Below are 24,253 nucleotides of genomic sequence, written 5' to 3' on the forward strand. Positions count from 1 at the left end.
TATATATATACACACATTTGTTTTGATTGCAATCAGACAACTTTGAATAAACTTTTCGTAATATTTGCGCTAAAAACATTTTTTATTACAAAACAGGAACAAAATTTATTTATTTTTGCCCATTTCACTTGGAATGAGCCATATGAATAATAAATCAGCAGAACAAATAAGACATTTGAAAATGCTCAAATTATATTGGGAAAATGGTAGTTAAACAAGTTTAAATGATTAAAAAAGATAACACAATATTACAGAAAAATAGTAAAATATGACAGATTTAGGTAATGAGACTGAATACAAGACTTTTAGTGACATTAGCAAAACTTCTAACTTTAATACAAACTAGAGAATGTTCTTCCAGTAAGTCAATTAGTAATGTGTATTAAATACTATCATAAATAATATACTTTCTTAATGCAAATCAGTTGAAATTAATTAAAATTTGTCACAGACAATTTTTGATAGTTAGAGCATACATATTGCTGTTATATCAACAAAACAAAAAAAAGAAGAAATTTGTTAGCTTGAAAAAATAAATTTAAAAAAATTATCTTTGTTAGTTTATAATAAATTATTTTATCTATGATAATAAATCCACGATCAATATTTCAAAGATCTTTTCTTGTGTCTTCATGCAAGGAAAAAGTTTATTACATTGAAAGTTATAAGTTACCTTTAATGTGATAAACTTAAATTTCTGGGAAAAGGTTAATTAATTTTATACTATATCATCAGCAAGATAAGATTCAAGTCATTTATGCTAAGGTTTCTTAAAATACATTAAAATACAAAATATCAACCATAAGTTTTTCATAAATACATTTGATATATTAGATAAGAGAAATTTTAAATAAAAGTTTGGCTTAGTTTGCTGAAAATGAAGCAAAATAAATAGTCATCACTAATTATATCAAAAATAATATTTTTACTTTGTTACAACTATTTCTTATTACAACTATCAATTGGGAAATGCTATTCATCGAAGAAATTTTGCTTTTTTACTTCAAAATCAATAAATAAGCACAGAACCCTTGGAAAAAAGGTGGACAAATGCACTTTCTCAATGTCACCAATGAAGTTTATAATTACAAAATTCACCTTAACTAAAAAATGACAGCGACAGAGACAATATTTAAAAAAAAAAACTATTTATAAGCAGAAAAACGAAATGGAAAGTGAATGACATCTTAAGCAGCTCATATCAACCATTATTCTGATTGTAAATGTTTAGAAAAAAATAATAAACAATCATTATCTAGATTATAAATGCTAGAGGATGTTAAAATTTTTAGTTTGTTATTAAAACTAAAATACTTACAGATTGTTTTTGTAGCATGTCAGCAATGCTCTGTTCATATTGTTCACCAAGGATGGCTAGCTTCCTCATTTGCTCTTCTTTTAATTTTTTAATAACTAATTTTTGTTCCTCTTTAGGAGTGGAAGCCAAAATTTGATTTTTCCAAGCTTTGTACTGTCTTGTTTGAATTTTGCAAGTCTCTCTAAATTGCTTTCGAATCATCAATTCTTTTTGCTAAAAATTTAAATAACAAAAAAATACAAGTATAAATGTTTGAAACTAAGCTAAAAATTAAACTTTAATAAATATATCCAAAATGTTATGCTGAATAATTTTGTAGAAAGAGAATTAAGAACCCAAAACAAATATATTTTTGTGAACTCAGTAACCAACAACTACAGCAATGAATATTCAACAAAGGAAATAAAGACAGTGCAAGTCAACATTTGAACGCTTAAGTGAATTCATTATTCATGATCCAAAAATATTCATACAATGAAGGAAAATAGATAAATCAAAGAACAAAGTGATTTATGGTATCATGTTCACATTATTAGAACTACTAACATTACAGTTTTCAGGGATGAGATTTTTCCGCTTTTTTCACTTTTATCTCTTGAATTTCAGCTTTTTTATCAAAAATTCAGATTTTCTAAAAATTTTCGGAAAATCCACCGATTTTCAAAGAGAAACAGAAAATTCTAACTACATAGCTACCAATCCTTTCTCATTTTTACTTATTTTAGCTATTTTCTCCCTTTTTACACGCAGCAGATAAGATTTTCCGAATTTTTTACCCGCCCTCCAGATAAATCCAATTTTCGTAGTTCAAACGACGCTGCGTCTGACAAACCTTTAAAGGTCCCAAGCCTGGAATCTGCTAATATCTCGACTCTTATCCATATGATTTTAATATCAAACATAGCTTTTCATATTTGCGTGTTGCGATTCTTATTCACGCGATTTGAATATTGTACGTTGCGATTCTTATTCACGAGATTTAAAAATCCAATATTGTGATTCGTGTTTACGCCTTTTTAAAAACCTATGTAGTGATTTGTATTCACGCAAGTTTAAAATTCAATGTCTTGATTTGCATTTGCGGTTTATAATATCAAACATTGATTTTCGTATTTATACGTGATTTTAAAATAAGGCATTGGGATTCGCATTCACGCATTCTAAAAATTCATAATTCTTATTTATGCAATCTAAAAATTATGCATCATGATTCGTATTTATGCGATCTAAAAATTATGAATCGTGATTTGTAATTATGCCTTTTAAAAATTCTATATCCCAGTTTGTATTTTCTCATTTTCAAAATCGTATATCTAGTTTCATATTCATGTGATTTCAAAATCCATAATTGCTATTCATAATCACGCAATTTTAAGATCAACTAGCGCGATTCTTGTAAGAAGTAAATTTTTTTAAAATTAGTTACTATAAAGGTGGTTGTTTTTCTAACGACGATTATTAGTATATGTAAGTGTTAGAACATCAGAGAAACTGGAATGGAATATATTCAAAACTTACATTCTGTGGTAGCAAAGAAGAAAAAATAGGATTTGTCACAAAATGTTTGAAGATGGACTAACGACTAAATATAGCAAACAAAAGCAATCACTTAAAAAGAGATTTAGTTAATTTTTTTTTTTGGAAAAAGAGTTAATTAACTCATCATCAAAATTTTATTTATAATTGCTGTTATTTATGCTATAAAATGCAAAATTCTTATCAAATAAAAAACAATTATCTAAACAGTTGCTGATTGTCATGTAATTTTTCAAACTAAAATAGCAATTTTTGTATGTTAAGGAGTTACTATATATTTCTACTTCACTGTTATTGATATGTTTCAAAGGGCTGTAGTTAGATTAGACTATAATATGAACATAATGATTCGGTCCATTGTTAAAGTTTTTTTTTCCCAATATAATTTAAAAAGTAATATTACTGATATATTTGCTATAAATCACATAACAGTATTTATTAAAAGAAATGAAATATTAATGTATATTCTCAGTAGTTTTAATTTGCTAAACCAAGTAGTTTTTCAAGTAATAATTGTCTTGTGTGAACTGAGGAAAAATATAATTTCCAGCTTTATTTTTTCAATTGGTAATTTTTATTTTCACTAAATGTTAAGTATCAATGTAAGCATTTATATAATAATAGATTAGTACACAATTGTATGTCGACGCATTATTTATTACCTTAAACTGTCTGGAATTTATTATTAAAGGGTTGCGCTTGCGTAAAATTCACTATCGCGGAAATTCAGCTTTTTTGCCTTTTGGCTAATCTCATCCCTGAGTTTTGCAAGTAATAATTTATAGATAAAACATTTTTTTAACAGAAAATTAAGGAATTTTACAATTGCCCATCATAAGAGGAGCCTTTAGGGCCCAAAGGCACACAGCAGATAAGTAAATACATGTATATGATATATTTCACATATATATACATACATAAATATATAGTGGAAAATCCCGTACTCGTAATTTTTGGGACTTCAGCAAGTCCGAAAATATATTTCTCCGGATAATGTCTCGAAGTAAATATCAAAACATCCTTATTCAATAAAAAATAACAAACAGATGATAATTAACATCAACTTCAATCAACAGCCTAAAATTCACATGGTTTGTGTGGTCGTGCTACTTTGGTAGCTTTTGTTACAGATTTCCACATGGTTTTTAAAATCTTGATATTTTAATAAGCCATTATTACATACTGCAAATTCTGAATCACAGATTTCAGTCAGCAATCATTTTTTTATCCAGTTGATTAGCGACGATTCCACAGTAAATCTATTATGTTTTATACCGATTGTTTTTACAGTAGTTATTAAAATGGATTTTTACTTGGTTTTTCAAAGTTTCCGCTATTATTTCATTTGGCAAATTTCGAATTGCCCATTTTGCATTAAATTATTGACAATTCACCCTTAATTTAAGATCATATTTTTTAAGGTTATTGCCATTGATTTTCAGTTTATTAATGCTAGATTTTCATATAAGGGGAAATTTTGAATCCTCCATTTGTACAATTACTTCTTGATGCCAAACATGATTTACGACGGTTCTATCGTCCATGTGGTTTTGTCAATCGCATTTTCAGCAGTTTAGAATTACCGCATAGTTTTTTAAATTTTGATTTCATTTTAATATATTATTATGATTTTCGAATTAATGACCCACTTTAATCAAATCACTTAATGACCCACTTTAGTTGTTTTAATTTAATCTCAAATCCACAATTTTTTCAAAATGTGAAACTTTTGTACACTCTGAATGAGAGAACATGATTACTGGCTGTAAAAATCACTTTGTGTGAGACGAGAAAAAAAAATACACGAATTTTTTCGCATTGTAGTGACATGCCAGATTTTATTTCGATGATATTCCTTTTTTTCCTATTATATCGGAAATTGGATTAAAACCTAACAAAAATCAGAAGTCTGGTAAAAATCATAAAGAAGTGGAAATTAACAGAAAAGTGGAGGATTCTTATCCCTCAGACCCTTTTTTTTTTTTTAAAGCAACAATAAAAAAAAGTAAATAATAATATCGAAACTGGAAAAAGAGTTATTTTTCCAGATTTCTAGTAAGAAATCGGGGGGAAAAATAGACTTTTCCAGTAAATGGATGTTCAGATATGAAATTAGCGCACATATATATAAATATTTGACTAAAGTTATATTTTATATATGTTTCTTTCCAGGCTGACTTATTATTATCAAGATTAAAGGATTTTAAACTAAAGTAAATGTTTATAAGATCTTTCAGGAAGTACAACTTACATTTAAGTGTAAATTTACTTAATGAGATTAATAATTCTTTAACATTTACCAAATAAATAAAATTGATTCGCTGCTTTAATTTCCTTTCTGCACTTATTCTGCTCAAGATTATATAAATTACATACATAGGAAGATTAATTAGCATATTATAATAACAAATATCTTTACTATGTTCATAACTTTGAGTAACTCTTGAACATTGAAATAGAACATTTTATAAATATTCTTCTTCTATTGGTATGACAGCCCTTTGTGGGCCAGAGCCTTCTTCCCGGCTGCTCTTTTTTCTTTGTCATTGTTCTCATGGAAATTCTTAGGATTTCATAATCCTCTTCCACACAGTCAAGCCATCTGATCTTAGGCCTACCTCTAACTCTAATTCCCATTGGTTTATAATTGAAAATCTTAAATGTCAAGGAAGAAGGGTTCATTCCACAGATGTGACCCGCAAGCTTTAATCGGCTTATTTTGAGGTTTTGTTGATATCAGCTTCCTTGAATAGGCTATATAGTTCAAAATTATGTTGTTGTCTTCATAAGCCATCCACATTTATAGCACAGAAACTCTCTCTAAAAAACAGCAAGCAAGTCAGCTTGTGATTTAATTAAAGACCATGTTTTGGATCCATAAGTTAAGACAGGTCTAATGATTGTTTTATATAGCATCATTTTTGTTCCTCTTTTAATAAATTTTGACTTTAGAAATATGTTTAAGCCCTGAAGGCATCGATTAGCTGCTATAATGTGTCTCTTTATTTCTGTGCTTATATTATTTAAGGCATTAATATTTGAACCAACATAAGTAAAATTGTCAACAAATTTGAATTTACAATTTTCTGTTTCTAAAAATTTGCAGATGTTTAACATCTAGCATGTATTTGGTACTGTTTTCATTAACAACTAGACGCATCTTTTCTGAAGAATTCTTAGAAGCTGTAACTGCTTCCAACAATGCTTTTTTTGTTTGTGCGATTATTACCAAATCATCAGCATAAGCCAGGATTTGCACTATTAATTTTGTGCCTCGACATATTGCCAAGAAAAAATTCCTATCTTATGCACTTATTTTGCAATTTTTTGTTAGTAGTACATATAGAAGTATTACAGAATAGTTCATAGAATTTAGAATCATTTTTCTTTTTCAGAATGAATCTTATTTTTCTAATTTTCAATATATATCTTGAAAAATCAATGTATTTCATAATTATTGATTTTTTACCTTATTAATTGAAATTAATGATTCTCATTAACAAAACAGTAATTAAAATATTATTTAAATTGGCCATTTTAATGATTTGAATAAGATTGTTGATTACTTGTGAAAACATTATAATTATTAAAAAAATATACAAAACACTCTTTGTTATTAAAGTTACAAGAGAAAGGCAAACCTTTAAGCTTTTTGGCTGCTGCTTAACTTCTAAGGCATGTTTTTTTCGAAGCTCTCTTTCTCTTCTAGAGTTATACTCTTGTTGATTGGCTAATTCAGTTTGGTGCTGTTTACGAACATGTTCTTCTCTTAGTTGATGAACAGTCCTTTGTTGACGGTATTCTAATTCTTGAGTACAGTCATGATGGTGAAGTAACATAGAATGGGCTTGTACTAGTTGAGACTGTCTCTTATTTAATTCCTATAAAACAAAGCATTCTTTTATTAGAAATTTTAACAAAACTGTTTGAGGAAATTATATTATTAATAAATTATGAATTTTAAAAGTTAATCATTTAACTAATGTGAAATGATCGTTAAAGCCTAGAAAATTTAAGATAATTTATGATGAAAGCATTTGTAATTAAGAAAGTGATAAATATACAAAGATTAATAAGGTATCCTAAAAGGCAAGCTTATAATGATATCCTTTTAAATTCTCATCTTCTAGTTATAGTCCAAAATTACAATGTTGTAACAATAAAACTTTAATTTAGAGGAAATTTCACCCATGAACAGCTAAGCATTGTTAAAAGAATTAATTTTTAAGAATTAATTAAGCATTTAAAAACAGCAGACACAATCCATTTACTTCAAAGGCTAAAGTAGACATACTCACATCTCTTAGAAGATTTTGTTCCATTTGATGATACTGTAATAATTTTCGTCTACGAAACTTTCTAATTTCTAAGCGATGTGTATCAGAGTGTTCTCTTTGAAGGCGTTGCATGGATGCTGTTTGGCGTTGGAGAACTTCTTCCTTGTGATTTCGAATAACATCGTCTCTTTGCCTTGAAGAACCATCACCACTGATTTCCTGTAAGTTCAAACACATTAAATAACTAAAAATCGCTACTACTCAATAATATAAAAATTACTTCTATTAAAATTTAGCTACACATTTTTTCTTTTAAAAAAAATATATCTTTACTACTAAAAACCAATATTTTTAAAATAAATGAAGCTTCTACTTAAAATATCTTTAGAACATAATTTATTTACTTATTCTCCAGTTTTTTGAAGAACAAATTAAGCATCAGTAAAATTTGGAAAGTCAAATAAAGAAAATATAGCGACAGGAGAAAGTTGTTTATAGAACATCTTTTATTGTTGAAAACTGCCTTATACTTAGAAATTAATATTATAACTTACAGCTAACCACAACATACTTTTCAGCTATTATAAATATTTTTAAAAAATAATTTGACACTTTTTTTTTTCCTCTGAACTTGTCTATAAAATTCAACCAAAGCATTTTTTTATATTCATAATGAAAAAATTTAATGCATATTCGAACTCATTATGCTTTTTAAATGTTTTATAAAACTCAGTCTATTATAAAAACAATAAATACAAGTTAACTACTTAAATTTTTACTTAACAAATTAAAATAAAACTGAAAATATATATTTAAAAACCATAATTTACTTTCTGAACTTCAATTACAATGCAAACATTGAAATGGCACTTCTAGTCATCAGGACATTTTTATGTATGTTGAATTTTCATGAAGTAACGCAGGTTAATAAATTCATATAGATAATTCTTTTATGAGAAAGAAACAAAAATATTGTTTCTGCAATAAATTATATTTAATTTGAATATATATAATTTTAATTATTTAGATTACGATGCTAAAGCAAACTAGTTGTTTCTTAATATAAAATACAAATAATAATAGAAGGTCTAACTTCTACTGTAAAATAAGGGCTTAACTAGACAAAATTTTTGATTAAGCATTTTATAAAAATCATTCGAATTTCTTAAATTTTGTATGTTTTGGTATAAAACAAAATAAAGTAATTTCGCAAACTAAATAAATGTGAAACAAATTTAACTCACTCTTTTTAACCTGTCTTTCAAATACTTATACTCTGTTTTCTGTTGAGCTTGATACCGTTTTATTTCATCTTCATGTTGTTGTGATATATTTTTACTAATTCGCTTTTCACTAGCTAAATTTTGTTTGAGCTAAAAAAAATAAATAAGAATATAACATATTAAGACACTTAAGATACAACAATACTTTAAAGACATTTAAATTAAGCAGTCTCATTTATAGACTTGCTGCTTTATAAGTATGAAAATAATATGTACTGTTTGAGTGTAACAAGAACTTCTAAAGGCATAAGACTAGTCTGCTGGCAATCACTATGGTGATATGAAGATAAATTGCTTCGAATATGGATGTGGTTGTTCTCTTTGGTGTATAAAGGAAGAATCATTTCTTAAAATTCTGTGCCAAAAATGATTTTATTCTTGTTTTTACAGCAACAGACAAAATTTTGAGTTGGGGGAAGTTCTCGTGAAAGCTGAACAGTACTATTCAATTTTATAAACAAAATTTCATTTAATATAAATGATAGAAAATTTTCTATTTGCTTGAAGTGAAGCCATTTTTAGAAGTTAGAGAAAACATTTAACAATTTGCTCGTAAACCAAATATGCTCTTAATTTAAAAGGTTTCCAAACTTTTCGTTGATAAGCCACACTATGTATTTTGTGTTATGTTTTTTTTTTTTTATTGTTAGATATTTACGCAAAAAAGAAAAATTAAGTTGACAAAACCCAATAAAAATAATCAATGCTGCTTGACTATAAGTTATACCAATTGCAATAAAAATAATGCCTGAATGAATATAATAATCAAAAGCAATTATGAAATGACAATTGATTTTCATCAATTGCTGAATTATCATGAAATGCAACTTTCATTTGTAATTTTAAAAAAATAAATAAACTAGGATTCATCACATTAATAGATCACAATATTAAAAATAGTGAGTTGGTGATTCTTTTTAAGTAACATTTAATGATTCTATGAGCATTCTTGGTTTGATTGTTTTTGATAAACATAATAGGTTGATAGATATACCATCAATGCATGCAAATCATTTAATTATGCTTTTAATTTCGAGAAAAGAAAATTAATTTCAAAAATATTTACCTTTCTTTCTAATTCTTGCTGATGCTTCATTTGAAGTTTTTCAAGTTCCTTACTGAATTGAGTGAGAATATTTTCATATTCTTTGTCTAATTTTTGCTTATGTTCTTCCATTTCTTGCCGACATTTGGCTTCAAGCTAAAGCAAAATTTAAATTAACAAGAGGTTTAAATTAAAAGTTTCAGGAATAATACATATATCTAACACACAACACTTTTAAAGTATATTTTATATATGTTGTGTAATTTTTATAAATAATATATAAACATAAAACAATAAAACAGGTATAATAGTCATCTTTGTTTTAAAACTTTACGACAAATTTTATGATGAGCAAAACAGGCACAAAGAAGAAAATTTTTTAATTTGAAGCTTTTTACAAATGTAGAAATAGTAGCAATCGAAAAGTCTACAAGAAATAGTTAAGTCACTATTGACTGGGATCTATTATTTAAGAAAATTATCCTCAAATAACTGTAATATTTTATATTATAGAAAGTATTTTCTACTAAAATGGTTACAAAAGAGCTAATGAAACAATTTATTCCCACAAAAGAAAAAAAAATTATAAGTGTGAATTAAATACAAGAATGAAATATTAAATGAACCAGTTACATACTATTCAATATATATTACAAAATTTATAGAAATTGAATATTAAGGGAGTGGGAAGTTTTGCTTCTATATAATTACAGTCATTGTTTGAAGAAATATTATGATGATTTTAATGAGCGGCAATAAATATATATACTAGTAAAATTTTGTCAAGCAGATTTATTAGATTTTACTTACTTGTATGAGAGCTTTTTGATGTTGGCGTCTCATTCGCTTGTAGCCAGACATCTGTTCATGCATATGATTCTCTTGTTCATGTTCCTTGATTTGTCTAGTAACAATTGATGTTGTTCTAATTGTAGCAAAATTATTTGCTCCAACATCTGCACTATTCAAACTGGTAGATGATGAATTCTACACAAATAATAATAATAAAAAAATTCCTTTTTCAGTTCAGATAAACTAATTATATTTTAAAAGATTATAATTTCAAAACAATATAAGTTTCAGAAATAATATAAATAAAAATTTTTCTCACATCAAATTTGTCCCTTTGGTTTAAACAAATTGAAATAAATTAACTATCAAATCTACTTTATAAGACAGAAGATTTCAGCAAGTCAAAAGTAATTAAAAAGGATAAAATTTTTAAAAAACTATCAGAAAAACTTAACATATAAAAATTGACTCCTGGGTGCAAGTTGGAAAAAAGACCAAGACTGAAAATTTTCTGACTATACCTAACATACACAATACCCCCTCGACATATGCAAACTATCTAAGAAAGCTTTACCATAATACATCAAGTTTAAACACTGTACAAAAAATATTTATTCATTTTGTCTTTTGATAAAATAACAACAGGACATAAGAAAGCAGACCAATAACGTAGACCTAAAAAATATTTTTAAGGTCAGAAAAGAAAAAAAATTCCGATTTCCGTCTTCAAGTCAGTCTTGTTTCCGTCTCACTTCCGACCGCGGACATTTTCGAGAGACGGAAATCCGTCCTGAGGACAGAAGACTTGCACCCATGATTGACTCAATGCCAAAAATGTTCTAAAATGCAAGGAAAAAAAGTATCAAATATGAACATTAATGACTTAAGTCTCCAACCCACAAAACATGCAATAATAAATAAATTTTCTAGCGTAAATACGCAATAAATGATAATTTTACCGATGGACTAAGACGAATTCCACCCCTTTCACGGAATGAAGCTGGATAATTGTAAGTGGAATCTGTTTCAGACGCTGGTGGAAGACTACTCGTACTACTGCTCTGGCTTCCAGCACTTATATTTTCACTCTGCTGACTGTGTGTACTAGCAATGCTATTGCTTTTACTGCTATCTCCACCAATTTGATCATCTTCCTAAAAACAAAAATTATTGACCTGAATTAACACCACAATAAACATGCATACATATATTACAGATAATTAAAGTTCAGTAAGAAATAAATAAGAAGCAAAAGCTTTGTAAGTTTATTACTCCAAAAAAACATAATAATAAAAATCTAAAATAATAAAAAGTATCACTAAAGGGGTTACACATTTTTTGAATTGAAATTTTCAGAAACTTATTTTAATAAGCAGTTAAAAATTACAAATCAAAGCCTTAAAATCAATTTTAATTTTAAGTAACTTAAAATATTACAATAAACTTATATATTATTAAAATATTACACTAAACTTAAATACAATGAATTGATGAGTACATTATTAACAACAGCAATATATTAAAAATTTCTGAAGGTTGAAATCACATTAGATTACAGTTAAATAATTTTAATAAATTTAAAAAAGGTTATTATCTTTAACAAAATAAATAGCAGAATGCAAATTTTTGGTAAAATAAAATACTTATGCACTGAAAAAGTTTTAAATATTATTAATATTAATTTTTATTTATAAACCTTACTCATAAAAATTCCATATTAATTAAAATTGTTTAAGTACATAAAAAAGGATATTTAAAATATTGACTAAAATAATAAAGAATAAGTATGAACATCCGTAACAAAACTACATAATAAAAACAGTTCTATAGATGGTTGCTAATCAGCATTTAATTAGTACTTACAGTACTGTCTTCTTCAGGTTCGCCAGTACTCACTTCGTTTTCTTGGGAATCCACCATTAAGATTTTCTTCATTTTACGGTAATTTAAATTGTCTAACTCTCTAACTGCAGCTTTTGTACGGTGTATAAGATCCATTATTACTCTGGAAGGTCGAGGGCTAATTATAAATGGATGCTGAAAGAAAGAAGAAATATCTTTCATAAACAGGAGGTAAAAGAATGGTTATGCAAGCCTCAACACATGAATTAATGACATGTTATCATAGTCAACTAGAGTAATCTATTTTATATAACTCATTAAAAAGCAATAATTTTACTTCTGAAATATGGAATGATTCTATTGTAAAATAAATGCCTTTATTGATCATAAGAATACACGATTTTTGTCTTTTGTGAGAGAATAAAAACAATAAAAATATTAACATGCTGGAACTATTTAGCTATGAAAGTATATATGAAATAAGTAAAATTATTATATCAAACAAATTGAAGAATTTATATAAATTCTGGAGTACTAAGGATCATTGAAAGAAAACATTATAAGAATTATTATGTAGTGTATTTACTGTTTTCTAAATCACTTTTTAATAAGTACTTATAACAGAAATTCTTTTGTACGACTAAAAAACATATAAATTATTTAATTAGTAGCAAGTTTAAAAATAAAAGATTTAATAAGAAAGCTTTACAATTATCATTTCATAGGATAAGTTGCTTACATGTTAAATTATAGATAATGAACAATATAAGGCTTCTATTATAATTAGGCTTTAATTTTATTTATTTTTGCATCAACAAAAATCCTTAATTTGAACAATTCTTTTAGGGAAGGAGTCTCAGAGTTATAGGAGTTTATTATTGAAGTATTTTACAGTTAATAATAACACTAAACTGAATTTAAAGGACATAAAATTAATATAACAGGAGATAGAACTAATCAATCAGAAAATAAAGCTTGATGACATTTTTAGAAATAATCTCACTCAGCTTCCTCATTTTTTTTTAAACCTAAAAAATGCTACAGCTATAAATCAAATTAGGATGCTCAGTTTGGTGCTGTACTATGTCTAAGAATGCTGCCATAAGCTTTTAAAAAAAGTTTTTTTGTTCTTGTCTGCATAAACTTGACAGCTAATGATGCAACAAAAAATTGACCAACTATAATTTTCAATTATAATTTTCAATTATAATTTGAACATACTTAGCAGAATTATATATATTTTTATGACTTATTATTACTAAATTATAGAACAAGTGTAAACTAATTAAGAGTAGTAAATAGAACCAGAATTAAATAGTTAAAACAAAATTGAGTACAAAAATCTATCATATTAATAAAAAGTACTTGTTCTTAAAGTGTCCTTATGTAACCTTAGATTCTACCATTACATTAGAAATCAAACAAAACCAAAACCTTAAACATTGAATTATTAGAAAATACTCTATTTTTGAAGATTAGTTTCAAATTTATTAATCAAAAAGTTTTTACCTGTAGCAATCTGGCAGCTATCGGTCGATCAGTAGGATGCTTTTGTAAACAGGTTTCTACAAAGTGATGGAAAGACTCTGACCTAAATAAAATAAATAAAAAAAAATTTGTTTTTCAAAATTGAAAATAAACTATTATTATTCCAAAATATAAAATCTTTACATTTTTTCAATTAATTAATGATAAGAAATACTATAGAAACACTATTACAGAACAATATATAATAAAAGATAATTAAATATAATTTATACTTTTAAAAAAAATAATAACAATGAACAGCAGTCCTTTATTGCATTCAGCCTGCTGGACAAGAAAAAAGTAAAACACATCATATAATGTGACATAAAAAAAGCATTATATAAAAAAGTAATAGTATTTTGAATTTTTGCCATGATATATCACAGAACTTGAGTATTTTCGACTAATTTTTATAAGCTATGAAATAATTTGTCACACAATCTTACGATACAGTGAAGCTGCTTTGTTTTATATTTCTATCCATAAAAGATAAATTTAGCACAACTTGTAGCAATTGCAAATAATTTGATGTTTTATGAACCTTTTCTTATCAATATATTAGATAAGTTCAATTGGGGCTAAGAAAGTTTATTAATTGGAAAATTTTAAAAAAAAACTAAAAAAGATCAGGACAGAGACTCAAAAGTTGGTTAGATGATGGAACAAAAAATCTAACCATTATAAAACTTACTTAGTGGAAATCCAAGACAAAGAAAGGTTTGGAACAAAGCTACTCAGCAAGCAAATGCCCAACGTCGGCTGTAGTACCATAAAAGGAGATAGAGATAAGTTCAAAGAAAATTGTGTTAGGGCAAGAATTGAAAAAAATGAGCAATATAAGGGTGTACAGTTTAGTGAGGAGGTCACTACTGCACCATTATATACATACATTGATAATTATCATCATCATTAGCATGACAGCCCGGATGAGCTCTAGCCTTCTAGAGGATTCTCCCTCATCCTCGCCTGTTCTCAGCAACGGTTCTTAGTTTTAACAGCTCAGTACGAGAAACTCCTTATCTACAGAAACGGGCGGGCCATTCGAGTTTGGGTCTTCCCCTTGGTCAATCCTCAGATGGCCAAGTCATAAAAATTTTTTTAGATGTACATTCATCAGGTGATTACGTTAGATGGTCAGCCTATTTTCTCTTTAAAATTCTGATATATTTGGTAAAGTCATGTTCTTTGTAAAGGCGGCAAAGTTCATATCCTGATAATTATCTGATTTTCTCATTATTGCTAAGAAGCAATTAGGAAAACAGAATATTCAAAATCAGGTATTTAAATTATAAAAAAGAAACATTTCCCTAAGCTAATTTTTTTCTCATTCAGATTTCAATAACTAAATAAAAAAATTTTGGTATCTAGCATATATCAAAATACGTACACAATAGGAATAATTGTGTATCTATAATATATAAAAAATAAAAAACTACCAATATATGAAACTACCAAATATATAAAACTACCAAATATATAAAAAACTACCAATCAAATATTTTATATATTTATTTATCATATATCCAAATAGAATTTTAAAAAAATAAAGCTACTAACCAGTCACCAGGCCCTAAAGATGGCGAATCATTTTGGGCTATATGATACAAGGCACTCATTGCATTCATGTTGAAATAGGGTGGCTTTCGTTCAGCTAAAATTAAAAACAACAAATTTGAAAAAGAGTCACAAGTCAGTTTAAAGTTATTGTACAAAAAAAAGGTCAAACTTTAAAACAAAATTTTAATAAATCACTAAATGAATGTGTTGACAAATATAGTTCATAAAAATAAGTTGGAACTAAAAAAAATCTTACAATAAATTTCTAATTTTATGATTAATTGGTTAATCTAAATTTTGACACTCACAAATTATTGACACAATATGATGTACAACAAAACACACCTTTATATCTTTAATAGGAGAAAAATAAGTGAAACAAATTATTTCCTTCAGATGCCTTGAGATAAAATATTAATATATATATTTTATGAATATTATATTAAAAAACGTAAACCTTTGTGAAAGACAAACAATCAAATCACAAATCATTTGCTGAAGATTAGCATTTTAATATTATTCAAAATGCAGCGAATTTTGAAGAAAAAAAAAGGCAGAGGGATTTCTATTATTAACAAAGTTCATAATAATTTTGCTAATAATTATAACAAATGAAAAAACATTTAAAAAGTTTTTTTAAAAAATAGGACATATTTTATGAATCACATCAACCATCTGTATTAGGTCTAACTTTTTTTTCTTGTTTTTCTTCTTTCAATCAACATTACATGTTATGTTAATTGAACTCTTAGATTACTAAAATATATCAATCCTTATAATTTTAATTAATATTTTAATAATATGAATTATTAAGCACAGATTCTTTAAACTAAAATACATTTATGCCACATTTTGTTATTATTCACTTTTAATTCCTACTTAATAAAAATATTTGACATTTACCTAATTCAATGCAAGTTATGCCAAGTGACCATATATCAACCTTGCCATCATACTGTCCTTCATCCATTGCTAAAATTACTTCTGGTGCCATCCAGTATGGTGTGCCAACAAAAGAGTTAGCGGGTGAAGCCATAGACGCTGACCCAAAATCAGCTTTAAATTGAAAGAAAATTCAAAAATTAATAAAAAATATCAGCTACACATTGTACAAGTTAACATTACACTTAAACTGTTCAACTAACCCAATTTAACTGTGCCATTTTCAGTTAGCAATATATTCCCAGCTTTAACATCTCTATGTATTCTCCCAAGAGAGTGTAGGTATTCCAAACCTTGAAGAGCATCTTGGCAAATTGCTGCTATTTCTTCTTCTTTGAGAGGCTTTTTGTGCACTATAATTAAAAAGATTTTTTATAACATAACTTGAAAGTAAAAGAAAATTAATTAGTTTAAATCTTTTACTAACAAAATTATTATTAAGTTGAGAAAGTTTTCAATAAAGAGCAAAAATCTGACAAAATTGTAGATGTAAATACACTTTTCAAATACTAATTTCTTGAAAATTATAGAAACTCTAAAGTAAGCAAATATGGAGGCATACTTTTAAGAGCATAAATAGTTTTAAAAACAAATTATGTTTCAACAATACTTAAAAGATTTTATATTAAAGACTTAGGTTTGGATTCCTTGAAACTGTTGAAAACAAAATTATAAATCATGCACACATATATGGCTAAAACATCCCCAAAATTGTAAAAAATAAAATTAATTCTGTAGTAAAATAAAAATAAAAAAGTAATCTATTGTCATTTTTTATTGATTAAACAGGCATTTGTTAATCCTATATTTAAAAAATATGTATTAATTTGAAAAATACTTTAAAAAATGTGAAAGGCTATCTCCTTATCTAAAATAATTAACACTTCTTCAATAAAACAGCACAAGTTTTGATTTTATTTCTCTTGTTAGCTAAAAAAGTTATAAAGATATCTTAAGAATATTTTAAGAAAAAAATACACCAAAGATATTACCATTAAACTTAAATACATACATTATTTACAGACTTACCAACTCCTTTTAATCGTAACTAGCTTAAGTACTGAAGAAATAATAATTAAAGATTCACGAGTAAACAATAATTCAGTGTTTCCACGTCGGTTTTATTTTTTAGATTTATCCTTTGGCCTCTTAAATCCTGCAACATTGAATTATATATATATATAAAAGCCCAAATCTTTAGAAAATTTTCTTTTTTATTACTTTGGAAGAAAATTACAATGGAATGAAATGGGTTTTAAATGGAAACAAAATTGGAATGAATATATCAGGGTTCTCAATTCTGATTACCATTGCACAAAATTGTTTCCATGGGCAATAAAACAATCGAAGTTGCAAAATTATTTTTTTCCAGCAAATTACTTCAGCAAGAATTCATTAAGCTAACATTATTTTTTTTATTTAACTATTTTTACTCTAAAGATTAACTTTACTTCTAAGGCTAGTCAGATGTCAATGAGAGCACTAACATATACTTATGTTTTGAATCAACAGATTCTATACTTTCATAGAACAGTAAAAAAAATGTTTATTATCACAATTTGTTTCAAAAAATGCATTTTTTTTTAAAAATAAATTTTGTTAAATTAAAATACATAAGAACATTTATCAAAAATAAAACTTATTGCGAAATTAGAGACTTTCCACATACTGCACTGACTATATATCAACTGCTACTGCTTAAAATAATCACTTTCCAATTCAGTTGTAATAAAAATATTAGCAGGATTTTTTTTTTTAAGACTGAACTTATTTTGCAAAATATCTGGGTAATTCCCCAGTTTTTAGATGCATCCCATAGGTAAACTAATCACCTATGATATTAAAATATTTACATAAAAAAAGCTGTTGTAAAAAAAAAACAGTAATTTATGATAAAAACCCTTTTGATACATAAGTCATTTCACCTGATTTTAAGAATTGCATGATAAAAATAGATTTTCAATATAAATTTTTAAGATAATTGAACTTGGTTTAATTTAAAGGTTTAAACATAGCAAAGATTAATTTTTATGTGTTTGTAGAAGATAATAGCTTAATTTTCTCTTACATGAAAATATGTTATCCTGAAAAAGTGGTTTTTAAAAGAAAGAAATTTGGCTTAATGCATAGTTGATATTTTACAAATAAATTTTATATTTCAGATAGAATGCAGTCTTTATTGAAGATAGTTATTAAAAATTATTTTTTGTTTGAAATAATTTGAAATAATACCTTCTATTATGTCTGAAGCTGAACCAAGACAGTATTCCATAATAAGCTGAAATACATTGAAAATATTTAGTAAAAAAATTTGTTTTGCAAAGAAGTAGAAGACAAAAATAATTATAATAAATACCCAAGCTGTATGCTCTTTTAAATAACATCCTTTGTAATCTATAGTATTTCGATGTTTTAGTTGGCGTAGAAATTTTACTTCTTTAATTATGTCTTGCCATTTCTAAAACAAAAATATATTTGTTAAACATATTTTTAGCTAAGATTTATTTGATAGAAAAATTTAATTCTAACATTACATTATGAGTGTTTTCTTAAAAACAATACGTAAAAATATATATAGTATCAATTATACATAATTTTTTATATCATTAGTAAAACTACATAAGCTTTGAATTATTTATAGTAATACTAACTATCACAAATAATATTTAAAATTAATTAGAGCCAGTTTTAAAAACTTTCAAGTTACTGAATCTGAAGAAAGTAACCATTTCTTAAATAACTGATGGATCACTCAAATAAGATTGCAGAGCATAACTTAAAAGATATAAAAATCATAACTGGTATAAAACAATAAAAAAATAAGTAATGGGTGATTATATAAAAGTCATTTAAATTTGAAATGATTCAACTGTAATTTCAATCTCTAGTTCCTAAATACTATTATACTGTTCCAGAAAACTGCATAAGTTTTGAATTATTTATAGTGATACTAACTATCACAACTAATATTTAAAATTAATTAGAGCCAGTTTTAAAAACTTTCAAGTTACTGAATCTGAAGAAAGTAACCATTTCTTAAATAACTGATGGATCAGTCATTATGATGACTTTTGTGTAAAATGCACTTAACTTAAAAAAAAAATTATAAAATTAATATAAAATTAGATATTAAAGAAAATGCTAGATCATACAACTATATAAAAATTTGTATATTGTATACATGAGCCACAACAAAGGCAAAATGTGTCACATTAACAGTTTTTTCAAACATAAATTCTACCTTATTATTGAAGTCAAATAAGAGATAATTAAATTACATTAATAAACTTTAATGTGATTTATCAGAAGTAATATACCTAGCTTGATGTATTCATTACACAACATAATAAAAAAGACAAATAGACATTTTAATAAAGCTTTTAGTGTTTAGTAAATAAACTTTAGGAGACATACTAATATAAGCCTTTATTCACATGCGAAATAAAAAAAGCAATTTTTCTGTCTTCCAGCAGTATTTCTCTAGTTCTGAGTCATAAAGATGTGAAATATAGAAAACAATTTTTCAAAAACAGCAAAAAATTAAATTACATACCTCAGCAGATTGCTTTCCAGTAAAAGACATCTTTTTGATAGCAACCACTTCTTTTGTGACTGCATTTCTTGCCTACATAAAAAGAACTTAAGTCACATATAAAAAATAAATATTCGATATAAAGTTTATGTCAACAATGCCTCAAAGTGTCATATTTTATCTGAACTATTAGATTTTTGAAAAAGCTAATTTAGCAGTCAACTATGATAGGTAGGTTTAATATATTCATATACATACATATTTAAAAATGAGTAAAGATGGAGTTTACCCAGCACATTTAACTTTATTAGAACTAACTAGCTTTATTATATCAGTTAAAAATTTAACATTTAATTAGATAGACTTTAGGAGAAATGTAACAGTAAAAGTGGAAGAATTATTTTGTATTAGTACGCATGCTATGGAAAGGTTTTAATTCTATAATCAATTGATTTTTGCTACATCTGATTACATAAATAATCGAAAGCATAATAATTATTAATATTAATTATCCTTTGTTTCATGTTTTTTAAAAAGTATTGCCTATGCAAAAAATAGCAACTTTTTTAATTTTTTACAAATGTCTATTAGCTGTAATAAGAAAAATTATACCAATCTGAACAGTTATAAATAATTTTCTGAGTAAATATTGTAATGTTAATTTGTGTGTGAGAGATAACAGAACATATTGTACTCAGGATCTATTCAAGTAAAACAAAACTGAAATCACTTATAAAGCTATAATTAATAATTTGGCAACAGTTTTGTTAAAGAAATAAACTATTTTTATAACAAATAATTTCATTTATTGCTATCAATTAAAACTATTCAATTGGATCTCTTAAACACTATTTGATTCAGTGTTATTTCAATCAGAAAAGACAATCTTCTTTGCTTAACTAATGTTTGAATAATGTCTCTTTCAAACATTAAAAAATCGTCCAGTGACTTTTTAAGCACAAAAAATGTAAAAATGATTTACATTTAAAAATGATTAAAAGCTTGGCAAATTTAAAAGTTTTTAAGACTTAAATAATAAGGCTCAGATTTAAATGTTCTAATTAGAGAAAATATCTCTGCTAAATTGGATACTTACTTTTCAATTGCACTTAAAAATACTCATAACTATTTCAAAAAAAACAAAACAAAAAAAAAAAACATTTTTTTCCAAAGAAAACACATTTTAATTACCTAATTCAGAAATCATTTATTCACACACTTGTCTATTCAATATCAAATTACACTTATTTTATTATTTTAACAGAAACCACCTTAAGCTGATAAGCTGAAAATAACAAAGCTAGTTTTCTTAGTATTTTTAAAGTCTTTAAGAGGTATTCCAAAATTAGAAAAAAAATAAATGGATCTTTGAATGAAACTATTATTTTAAATTCCCAACATCAAACAAAATGCATACATAATATACAGCTCCAAAACTTCCATGTCCAATTTCTCTTAGGTCAATAAATATCTTTTCCGGATCTTCTCTGTCAAACAATTCAGCTATTTCAGGATCCCTCAAATTACCAGGTCTAGGGGAAAAAAACAAATATAAATTAAATTTAATTATTATAACATAACTTCCAAAGAATGTGCAGTAGGTATTCAACTTTTAACAAGCTTTACAGATGTTAAATTGTGTTTAAAAAACAACAGTTATCAGTTTTTATTGTACTTATGGTAAAAGAATAGAGTTTTGAATATTCAAAACAATAAGCAGGAGCTAAGTAACAAAATTAATAAATCAGGGATAGAATTTTGAAAAGAACACACTGGACTGGATATTATTTTAAAAATACAAGAATACTTTTCTCTACAAATAAAAGTTTATTATCAAAATATTTTATCCAGTTCTGAAGTGTTTCTTGGCATAAAAAAAAGAGAAATAAAAAATAGAGAAAATCTTCACTTTCTGATATTAAACTTTTTTAACTCTATATAGTACAATAGTTCTCTTTTCTTTTCAGGTACATGCTCACTGGTTTTGAATCACAGAACTAGCTCATTATAACACCTCAGATTACTATCATGACTTAATTGTTTCATCAGACAATGCAATATAAAATTTTAATAATCAAATCATACTAAAACATTAAGAAAATAAAGCCAACTGCAGACAAAACATTTATTCCTTTAATATTTTTATTTCAACTTTTCAAATGCTTGATCATTTATAAAATTTATAGAAACTTCTTTATCAATTAAGAAATAAAAGTTTAAATCAAACAGTTATTACAAATTACATCTATTTATCTTGAACATATATTTACCTCGGTAAAGAAGGCATGGTAATCCCAACCAAATTATTTCATTTGCAAGACTTCAAAATGTTCTTATTGCTGCTTTCTCTCCAACAAATATGATAAAAGCAACCTCATGATTTCACTACATTCTACAAAAACAAAAATTTTATTCTTTAAGAAATAAGTACATTTAAAAACAAAATTTTATTCATAAGAAATTAATGCTACACTTTCCTTTCTTCGATTAAAACATGAAATGTCATTAAAAAATATATAAAATAATGAGTTGAACATAAAAGTGAGGTTCCATTTAAACATTCATCTATAAGTTTAATTTAATTAATAATGATAGATCTTAATAGGCTTAAAACAAGCATTTTTATTAAACAGTCATTTCAAATTATAACAATAAATAAAAAGTTAAAAAACTAATAAATGAGCTGGCATTATAAATATGCTACCTTCTACCACTATAACTTATAAGAGAAATGCACATCTATAAAATCTGAATTGAAAAGAAATTTAACATAAATTTGAGGGCATGGTTGAGAACTTCAATAGGCTAAAAATTTGTCACTACAATAAATTTGCCCTTTACAGTTTTAGTTCATTTGCTTACAAAAATTTTAACAAAAACTTCTCAGCTCCCAGAGATATGTGGAAACGTCTAATTTTTATTATTTTTTTTTTTTTAAAGTTCAAATTTCATAAAAAATTTTATAAGAAATTAAATAAAAATTTATACATTGAATAAAACATACTACACAGTTATCAATCTTGTTAGATCGGAAATAAAAGACAAATGACTCAGCTGGGACTTAAAACCCACAGTCGAATCCACAGGAGTTAAAAATCTGTTTAAGTCAGGGTTGGCAAGTTTTTGACACATGAGGGTTTTTACTGTCATGTCAAAAAAACCTCTGTCAAAAACCCATAGTTTTGATAAAACAGTATTTTAATTTGAGTTCAGCTGCTTATGATTTAAAATTAATTCATTTTTGGGCAATAAAATTAGAAAAAAAGTTGTTAAAAGATATTTAAGAACAGATTTTTGCATTTTCCCAACATGATTATATCACATCATACTATTTGAAGTAAAATATTAGGATACTAAACAAAATTTTCAACATTTCCAAGCATCTTTTCTTTTATACAGNTTATTTCTAACAATTAAGAAGTGCAAAATTTTGAATCCTTTGCAAATCAAGCTATAATGATAAAAGTTAAGTATCACTATTTTCAATAAGTATATTACAATATTTCTGTATGAAGGTATATCCTTCTATAAGAATACATGTATATAGTTGCAAAATCAATAGCAATCATTTACAACACTCATTTATAAAGGCAATTAAGTGAAAATAATATATTGTCCGCTATATGCCATAAATTAAAGAAAACAGCAGGTTTTTGACAGTTTTTACCACTGTCATGTCAAAAACCAGTTTTTGACGGCAAAAACCCAACCCTGGAAGTAAAACTTTAACTTTATCTTACCCCAGGGGTCGTAGTAAGGACTAAGTTTTACCCTATTAAAGATATGCAACCATGCTCTTTAATTTAAGCCATATTTCATTTAAATACAGATTTTACATATTTGTAATACACTAACAACGAAATACGAAAAATATGTTACTTACCATGTAAGATCAAACATATTTTTCTAAAAAGCATGAACTCTATATTTGTAATAGAATATAATAAAACATCTAAAATAAAAAATGATGATAAAAATTTTTATGAATTCAGTTTTTTATTACTTGCACTCAAAATCTTTTAATTTTATAAGAAAAAAAGGCTGTTTAAACACACTAGCAAATTTTATATTTAGTGTTAAAAAAAAGGGCTTAGTTTTTTAAAAAGGCAGAAAAAAAAACAAAAACAGAATGATGTTTTGTTAACTTTTTTTTAAAAAAAATTTCAAGGCAATATATGTTCACATGCGTGCATAGTTTTAATCATAAAATAATATATAATTACTTTAAAATTTGAAAATTTTTTAGTTAGCATTAATTAAAGATGCAATTTTGTTTCTACCCAAGGTGAAATTGTGAATGATGGATTATCATGCCACAGCTTGCATAAAGCTAAGTTTTTAAATTCTCATTTATCAATAAAAGATAGCCTTTTTAAATTTCTATAATAAAGTATTTTGTTTATATGGTCTCTTAATATGTCTATTTTTAATAAATTGCATTGTTTGCAATCAAATTTTATAAATTACTTTATTTTTTATAGGAACTATTTATGATTTAAAGTTGTTGCCAAAACAATGGGGGCTATATCTAAATCTGTTGTTGTTAGTAAACAACATAGCATGTAATCATTAACATATCAAAAAAATTTTTACACATTTTAT

The 24,253-nt window shown here is 25.9% G+C and overlaps 1 protein-coding gene across 1 annotated transcript in view; it reads right to left on the reverse strand.

Annotated features, from left to right (window-relative positions):
- LOC107448445 (Serine/threonine-protein kinase Tao) overlaps nt 1–24,253 on the reverse strand; it is a gene marked incomplete in the record, with an annotated part of 31,366 nt that overhangs the window by 5,294 nt on the left and 1,819 nt on the right. Inside the window, 17 exon segments of the mRNA XM_071178535.1 lie at nt 1,319–1,531; nt 6,496–6,735; nt 7,153–7,350; nt 8,376–8,504; nt 9,481–9,615; nt 10,270–10,446; nt 11,211–11,405; nt 12,115–12,288; nt 13,603–13,684; nt 15,178–15,271; nt 16,081–16,233; nt 16,323–16,472; nt 18,352–18,397; nt 18,476–18,577; nt 19,673–19,744; nt 21,069–21,183; nt 21,922–22,043. Coding sequence (XP_071034636.1) covers nt 1,319–1,531; nt 6,496–6,735; nt 7,153–7,350; nt 8,376–8,504; nt 9,481–9,615; nt 10,270–10,446; nt 11,211–11,405; nt 12,115–12,288; nt 13,603–13,684; nt 15,178–15,271; nt 16,081–16,233; nt 16,323–16,472; nt 18,352–18,397; nt 18,476–18,577; nt 19,673–19,744; nt 21,069–21,183; nt 21,922–21,938 — 2,292 coding nt within the window.

This window comes from Parasteatoda tepidariorum, chromosome 3 (assembly GCF_043381705.1).
Source record: "Parasteatoda tepidariorum isolate YZ-2023 chromosome 3, CAS_Ptep_4.0, whole genome shotgun sequence".
NCBI classification, from domain to species: domain Eukaryota; kingdom Metazoa; phylum Arthropoda; class Arachnida; order Araneae; family Theridiidae; genus Parasteatoda; species Parasteatoda tepidariorum.